Below are 8,556 nucleotides of genomic sequence, written 5' to 3'. Positions count from 1 at the left end.
CGGGTATTAAAAATATTGGAGCAAAAGAGGCGGAAACTTGGAATAGGGGCTTATCGACAGACAGCAACCCGCTTTGGTCTGATGGAGGGTGAGTACCCCAAGTCTGGGGGACGGATCAGATTCTCTAGACTGCAAGCTTGCTACAGGCAGGGAACGTATCCACTAACGCTGCTGTATTGTCCTCTCCCAATCACTAAGTAGAGTGTTCTGCAATAGTAAGCGCTCAATAATTGCCTTTGATTGATCGATCCAAATTCTCCTTTCTCCTGATTGGTTCTCTGCAGGATCCCCTCATTTTCCAGGATTCTCAAATCCGCATTCCCCATCCCCATCAACAGCTCACTACAGCACCCCAACACCCCAGCTCCCAAATTCACACTGGAAATATCCTCTAATTAGGACACATCTTGCACAGTGCTCCTGTTTGAATCGCATGTAACCTTCCACCTCTTAGAAGAGGACTCTGTGAAAGCTATTGGCAGGTAGGCGCTAGATAAATCAAATCCACTCTGGCTCCCCCCACCTCCCCCACTTCAGCCTGGCGATTTGGAAGATGACGGGCCAGCAGAGTCGGGGTTGACAGAAACCCCCTTCCCACTGACCCACCACGGGCTCCGAAAGTGGGCACGGGCTATCCGAGACGACCAGCCAACCCCCGGTTCCAACCCGCCGGGAGAAAACCCACTGAAATGAGGAAAAGCGTGTCACTCACTTGCAACCACGAACTGCGCCCCCGGAAGCCTTAACACCGTCCCTCTCGATCTTCAGGTCTGCCCGATTCCTCCCGTTCTGTTCCTGGACAACTGTTTCTGCTCTTCGCTTCCCAGCAGCCCTTGAGTGGCTTTCAAGCTGGATTCCATTAGAAGAAGGTTTTCATCTCGACTGGCAACGGCTTGGTCTGAAAGATAAAAATATACGTATCTCTATATCTCTCTATAAAAGCCAGGCCTTTTATCAACCACGCTAATGTTATTTTCGTGCTTCCCGATCCAACTCCCAGTCAGGCTGGAACAGGCCCAGGCGGCCCTTAGGGTACCGTCACCTGCCACCTCGGAAACCGGGCAGCAGCCGGGGGTGGTGCCCCCCAATATCCCTTCTGGTCCGTCCGAATCCATTCCGCTCTCTCCCCCAAAAGGCCCCGAATAGCCCCTCTCTGCCCACGTCCTCCCACCGGCAAAGGAGCCCCGCTTCTCCAGACAGGGCTGGGAACTGGCGCCGTCTTCATTTTCCACCGCTCCCGATCTCCTCGACCAGCAAGAGACCCGCACATCACTGCGCTCGCAATTTACAGCAGATTCTCCTGTTTCCCTAAATGATCTTCAAATGGGATGGAGTGGCCGAGGCTGAAATAGACCCCTCCCGCACCCCCGACCCCAACCCCAGTGGAAGCGTTTCCAAGGTCATCCAACAGATGGCACTCGCTCATTAGACCACAGCAGGAGGCTGGCTGCGGCCTCCAGCTTTCCGGAAAAAAAAATAAGTGATTTGAGACAAAGACATTTTTCCCTTTGTTCTTTGTTCAGCACATTACTAAAGATACACATTCACGCATTTTCATTTCGATACCCTCCCCTCAGAAGCAAGGCCGGTCTCCCTGTCTCCCACCGCTCCAAATTCTGCTCTCCCAGAGGTAAAAGCAGGATTTCTGACCCGCTCTCCCGACGGGCTTTTCGGCCCCTCGCAGCCGGGCAAGGCTAGATTCCAATTTGAAGGGACTTAGGTATTTAATTGATTTCTGAACTGCCCGTTCCGCTCAGGGGGATGTTAGAATAGCCACGCCACCCCCCACCCCTGAGCCGGAGGTTGAATGATATCAAGATCTCAGGCCCGGGAGGAGGAGGAGAGCCACGGGTCCATTCTGGTCCGATCTCAGTGGGGAGGGGTGACATTTTAATAAAAAAAATGAGAGAGAGAGAGAGAGAGAGAGGGGGAGAGAGAGAGAGAGCGTCCCTTTAATGAGCCTTGCTTTATATCCCCAAAGTGGTGTTTATGTTGAGCTTCAATAAAGTTAGAAACCAAGGTAGTGGTGCCTTACATCAGAGGTATCCTTTACAACCAACCTCATAAAGAAGGTATCCCGTATAAATATTCCACATTTATCACTCATCTTTGAAGTCGAATGATGTGGCCCGGGTAAAATTAGCTCTAAATGTAAGTATCTGATTTTCAGGTTCTTATGCGGAGATTTTTGAGAAACCGACAGGCCGGTTTTCAATAAAGGCACTCTGGCTCTGTTTTCCTCGGAGTGTTTTCTTCCTCGAAGAACCCATTTACTCTCCCTTCACCTCAAAAGAAATGACAGCCCCGTACCTTTTTATAACTTCAATCTGCTCCGTATTAACAGCTTAAGTTTGTGCCTCGGGAAACCAAATAGCTCTAACCCAAACAGCTAAATATTTAAGCAGCACGACTGCATCACCCCGAGTTCATCTTTATTCAATTCCATGGAAGACCGTGTGTGTGTCTCTCTCTCTCTCTCTGAACAAATGAGCTGAACGTTTAATCATTTCAACACATGCTCAAAGTATGGACGAAAATCTAATAAGCAACTTACAACAAGTTCCCTTTCGAAATCTGAAATACATCCTTCGGGCTAAAAAAAAGAAGTTGGTGAAAAGCCTCCGCCTGCTCTCATCCAATGAGGAAATGCCATGCGTTGATGGTGAAGCGATATTTTGGGGTGACGCGTTTCAGCGCCTTGGAGGTGGGTGGGGGGAGGCGGTTGGGTGGGGCAAAATTACTCGATGGACGATGCTTTCTTTTTCTGGCCTTCTCGTCACCCGCGAGACTAAAAACCAAAGTCTCGGCCTGGAGAGACGAAGGAGTCCCACTCCACGCCGTGCATCTGGAAAGGAGAGATGTGGAAAACTGGGGTGACCCAAGCAGATTCGTTCCCACTGATACTGGCGGTGGTTGGGCGTGCTAAAATGTTTCCGGAAGCTTCTGGGATGAAGGTTTACAGAGGGTGGAGGTGACAGGTGGGGAAAGGAGGACCTCCCCAACACCTCTTCTCCCCCCAGGCCTCGCCACTCACACACACGAAACAACAAGCCGTGTCGGGGCGAATTTTCTCTGGAGATTTAAGTGGTGCGATCCTCCTCGGAGCCTTCTCCGATTTGCTATGTGCCCAGTAAGAAGAGCTAAATCAGGTGAAGTTTCCCTCTCTCCAGGACAGGAGTCTTAGATGAACCTAAGTCAGAGGGCCTCGCAGCTGCCTGCCTTATTTACAATCCTTTTGTCAGACTTACAAGGGCTCCAGGCTATAACAATGTGTACCTAATGTTCAAACTGGCAGGTAATCTTGTGTCAAACATACTTCTTTGATTTAAAGTGATCAATAGATTCTTGTAAAGAGGTCATTTCTCTGCTGTTTCTACCTTGCCTCTCTTACAGGTGATTCACACAAAAGGCCCACTCCTATGATGTTCGAACAATAAACAGAAAGCTTATAATCATGTTTTTTCAGATGTTTCCGGTGCACAACGATTTCGGATCGATACCCTGTGTAATACAATTATCTGCAATGATCTGGTTGTATTGAAAAAGAATTTGCAGTGGGGCCTCTAGGGGCTGCCTTTATCCAGAAATGGATCCGGCCGCGTCGTCAGGAGCGGGAGAGAAAATTCAGGGGGCTCCACTCCGTCAGTCTGCCCCGTCCCAGGAGACTTCATCGATACCTGATTTGATCCTGGGTTATCCACTCAAAATGTCATAGGCCCCTTAAGTGCTAACGACGGAAGCAGGCCCTGGGTATCTCCCAGATTCGTCCCTCTCGGGAGAGAGGAGGGCCAGCTTCCTGCCCAACAGAACTCATGTCCTTATCTATTATTTCTATTCATGTTTGTCACCGCTCTCAAGACTGTAAGCTCCTTGTGGGCAGAGAATCCGTTTATTGCTGAGAGCTCACCTCCTCCAGGAGGCCTTCCCAGACTGAGCCCCTTCCTTCCTCTCCCCCTCGTCCCCCTCTCCATCCCCCCATCTTACCTCCTTCCCTTCCCCACAGCACCTGTATATATGTATATATGGTTGTACATATTTATTACTCTATTTATTTATTTGTTTATTTATTTTACTTGTACATTTCTATCCTATTTATTTTATTTTGTTGGTATGTTTGGTTCTGTTCTCTGTCTCCCCCTTTTAGACTGTGAGCCCACTGTTGGGTAGGGACTGTCTCTATGTGTTGCCAATTTGTACTTCCCAAGTGCTTAGTACAGTGCTCTGCACATAGTAAGCGCTCAATAAATACGATTGATTGATTGATTATTGCCGTATTGTCTTATCCCAAGAGCTTAGTACAGTGCTCTGCACACGGTAAGCACTCAATAAATACAATCAAATGAGTGAATGAATGAGAGGGTCTCCTGACCCTTAGCCCCTGAGCCAGCAGAGAGGCCTTTGGGCTGGGAAAGATATTTTCCTTTTCCTCCCTCACTCCCGGCAGGTGTGAGTGCGACGATCAGATCAGCTCCTAGAGGACTGGGGAAATTTGGGGAGGAACCTGTGTCGAGAAGCAGCATGGCCTAAAGGATAGAACACAAGTTTGGGAGTCAAAAGGACGTGGGTTTTAATCCTGGATCTGCCACTTGTCTGCTGTGGGACCTTGGGGAAGTCACTTCATTCCTCTGTGCCTCAGTTACCTCCTCTGGAAAATGGAGATTAAGACCGTGAGCCCCATGTGGGACAGGGACTGTGTCCGACCTGATTAATTTGTATCTTCCCCAGCGCTTAGTACAGTAGATGGCACATAGTAAGCTCTTGACGAATGCCATTAAGAGAAGCGGCGTGGATCAGTGGAAAGAGGACGGGCTTTGGAGTCAGAGGCCTTGGGCTCAAATCCCAGCTCCGTCAATCGTCAGCTGTGTGACTTTGGGCAAGTCACTTAACTTCTCTGTGCCTCAGTTACCTCATCTGTAAAATGGGGATGAAGACTGTGAGCCCCCAGTGGGACAACTTGATCACCTTGTAACCTCCCCAGTGCTTAGAACAGTGCTTTGCACATAGTAAGGGCTTAATAAATGCCATCACTATTATTATTATTAAAAAACAAACTTTCTGTAGGCGGGAGGGTGCGGAAAGCAGCCGGGACAGGGAGAGGAAGGGCCATCTGGGTCCGTTTAACCGATCCACCTTATGTTGCCAACTTGTACTTCCCAAGCGCTTAGTACAGTGCTCTGCACACAGTAAGTGCTCAATAAATACGATTGATTGATTGATTGATTGATCCACCTGATGGAGCCTCGCCGTTCAAGCTGGCATCGGGCAGAGGAAGTGCTAACGGATCCGTACCCATTTCTGGAGAGCCCCGGTTTGAGCAGCGGACAGGCGGGTGCTTTGGGGTGGTTGCCCCCGTTGTCTTGGGGGACAGTCCCCCACCTCTCATCGCCAGGGCCCCGGGGGCCAGGCCTCAGTTCAGATCCCAGCACAGTGCCATCCGGGTGCTGCTGTTACCTGTTCCTTCCCCCTGCTCTCTCCTTCCACCTCCTTCCCGTCTGTGCCAAGGGATCCACACTTTGAGGTTCTTGGCCGTAGCCAGAAGGTGTCCCGCCCCGAGCCCTCGGACTTTGATAGTCTCGCTCGCCCGCAGGAGGGGACCGTTTCCGAGGCCTTCTGAAGGCTGTCTGTTTCGCCCATCGCCTGTGAAGACCAAAAGCGTATTCCAAATGGCGACTTTGATGCTGCTCCCTTTCTCGGCTATTCCTGCTATTTCTGAGCTCTGGGAAATGGGAGATGACACAGGGCCTCATTAGCAATTGGGTCAAGTACCCACATCTCTCCAGGATCAAAAACGACCTGGACTTTCGCTTCTCCCACCTTTTTTTTTTTTAAGTGGGGGAGGAGGCTGGGGAAGAAAGGAGTTCACATTATACTAAACATGGCATTAATCAATACTTATGGGATAAAAGGCGAAGAAAAATATTCCCCGTTATTTTTAAGGGGGGAAAAAAGAAACCCAGTTTGATCAAAATGAGTTCTGTCTCTTTAAAATGCGAAGGGGAATTGGATGAAGAAGAAAAGCGGATTTAACCTCTTTGAGCCAACATTTTCTGAGCTCTTTCGATCAACTGTGAAGCCAGCCACCTTAAGGTGTCTCTGACATACACACACCCACCCACACACAAACCCTCTCACCATTGAGATTAACATGGTCCTTTCTAATTACTTCAATCAATCAATCATCAATCTATCAATCAATTCCACCCGCTTAAACCAACTAGGTTTCTGAAAAATAAACTCCATCTCAGTTCCCTTTGAGTTTCGCTCACCCTCCAAGACAGATCGCAGAAGTGGAATGCGGGCCCTGGGAAGTCCCGCAGATGAGGTCAAATGGCGACTTCTCTGCTCTCCTACCTCCTCTGGGCAAAATGGCTTGTGTGGTCCAATTCTGCCGGCTCTGGTTCCGGGATCGTCGTGGGACTGGGGGAGGGAAGACCCAGGAGTTCTGTTCGCTGTTTCCTTGGCTCCATGCCACACCTTAATTCTCTCCCCTCTCCATCCGTGCCTTGTCTAATCTGAATATTTAGTACTCTTTCATGTCTTAATTACAGCAAATTGCCCACAGTTGGCACCATTTCTCAAAATTAATCCCAAAGTACTTTGTTTCTGTCAAGCAGTCAAAACCTTGGAGAATAATAGCAAATGTTATTGCAGATCTAAATTTAAATGACGGTCTATGTATTTAATGTAAGCCTTTAATTATTCGTGCTGTACTGTTTTGGGTTTCCGGCGTTTAAACGCTCTTCACCCAGGAGGCGAAACGGCTTGAGACGACTCCAAACCAGCTGCTGGTGCTGATGGCAGGGTGAAAGTGACAACAGTTGTTTGCAGTGGTTTGTTTTCTCAGGTGTTCCAAACTAGACAGATGAGGGTGGAATCATCGCAACATGGGAAATGCCACACACTCTCTCACACAAACACACATGCACATGCACACTTCTCCACTCTCCTACCCAGTTTGATCAAAATGATCAAACAAAAACGCGCACATACACACACACCAACTGTCTGCCCTCCAGCCCTCACCCAAAAACGCTTTCCCTCAAAATCTTCTACTGGTGAATAGTCTTCGGGTTGTTTTTTTTTTATGGTACTTGCTAAGCATTTACTCTGTGCCAAACACTTTCTAAGCACTGGGGTAGATACAAGAAAATCAGGTTGGACACAGTCCATGTCCCACATAGGGCTCATAGTCTAAGTCTGAGGGAGAAGGATTTAATCCTCATTTTATTGATGAGGTAAATGAGGAACAGAGAAGTGAAGTGACTTGCCCAAGGTTACAGAGCAGGTTAAGTTGTGGAGCCGGAATTAGAACCCAAGTTCTCTGACTCTCAGATCTGGGCTCTTTCTGCTAGTCCACACCGCTTCTAATTTTTTGGGGAACTGGGTTCAAACTCCGGGGTGTTCATCATACAGCCATGACCACAGCAATGACCCCCGGAGACCCCGATCCCCTCACAGTAACTGGAGAGAAATGGGCTCTGCTTGGCTTTTCACATTTACCTGTTTTCAGTCGAGAGAACCCGAAACACAGAAAGTCCAGGTGCTCTCCCTCTCTGAGTTGGGGTAACACCCCAGGGGTGCTGTAGCTTTGAAAAGGAAATCCAGTCACTGATGAGTTCTTTCAGTGACTCTGAAGAGCAGCATGGCCTAGTGGAAAGAGCACTAGGAGTCAGAGGACCTGAATTCTAATCCCAGTTCTGCCACTTACCTGCCCGTATGGCCTTGGGCAAATCGCTTAACTTCTCGGGCCTCGGTTTCCACATCTGTAAAATGGGGTTCAATAGCTGATCTCTCACTTAGACAATGAATGAGTCCCACATGGGACAGGGACTGTGTCCAACTTGATGATCTCATATCTACCCCAGAGCTTAGTAGAGTGTTTGGCACACAGTAAGGGCTTAACAAATACCGCGATTATTATTCTTGGTGCATCGCGCAGTACTGAGCATTTACTGTCTGCAGAGAGCCACGGAAGACATTCTCAAGTGTTCAATTAAAGTGAACGATCTCTTCTGTCCTCCTAAGGAATTTACAATATAATGAGGAGTTTACATTCTAATCAACCATCAAATCAATAGTTCAACCAATCAACCGGTCGACCAACCAACCGATCAATCGTAACATTCTCCACCCACAATGTGCGAGGCATTAGAAAGCACCTTGAAATATCATCCCGTGAGATTTTCCCCGAAAATGTCTGTGTAAACAATAGAGCCAATTCTGTTATATTGTATTCTCCCAAGCGTTCGGTTCGGTGATCTGTACTCAGTGAGTGCTCATTTGAATATGATCGACTGGTTGATTGGAGGTACAAGAAATCAATCGGTGGTACTTACTGAGCATTTACTGTGTGCAGAGCACTGTGCTGAGTGCTTGGGAGATTACTAAACAACAGTGTTGGAAGACATATTCCTTGCCCCCAAGAGCTTGCTGTCTAGAGGCAGAGACAGACATTAAAAAAAGAAGGTATTTGTTTAGAGAAGCAGCGTGGCTCAGTGGAAAGAGCCCAGGCTTTTGAGTCAGAGGTCATGGGTTCAAATCTTGGCTCCTCCAATT

The 8,556-nt window shown here is 48.4% G+C and overlaps 1 protein-coding gene across 1 annotated transcript in view; it reads right to left on the bottom strand.

Annotated features, from left to right (window-relative positions):
- Positions 1-724: 724 nt before the first annotated feature.
- LOC119945445 overlaps positions 725-8,556 on the bottom strand; it is a 34,136-nt gene continuing 26,304 nt past the window's right edge. The window contains exons 6-8 of the mRNA XM_038766535.1: positions 5,469-5,637; positions 2,742-2,845; positions 725-898 (exon numbers count right to left, since the gene is read on the bottom strand). Of these exons, the coding sequence (XP_038622463.1) occupies positions 765-898; positions 2,742-2,845; positions 5,469-5,637 (407 nt within the window). The 3' untranslated portion in view covers positions 725-764. The remainder of the gene's footprint in view (positions 899-2,741; positions 2,846-5,468; positions 5,638-8,556) is intronic.

Source organism: Tachyglossus aculeatus, chromosome 25 (assembly GCF_015852505.1).
Source record: "Tachyglossus aculeatus isolate mTacAcu1 chromosome 25, mTacAcu1.pri, whole genome shotgun sequence".
Lineage (NCBI taxonomy): Eukaryota > Metazoa > Chordata > Mammalia > Monotremata > Tachyglossidae > Tachyglossus > Tachyglossus aculeatus.
This window is presented reverse-complemented; position numbering and strand designations above follow the sequence as displayed.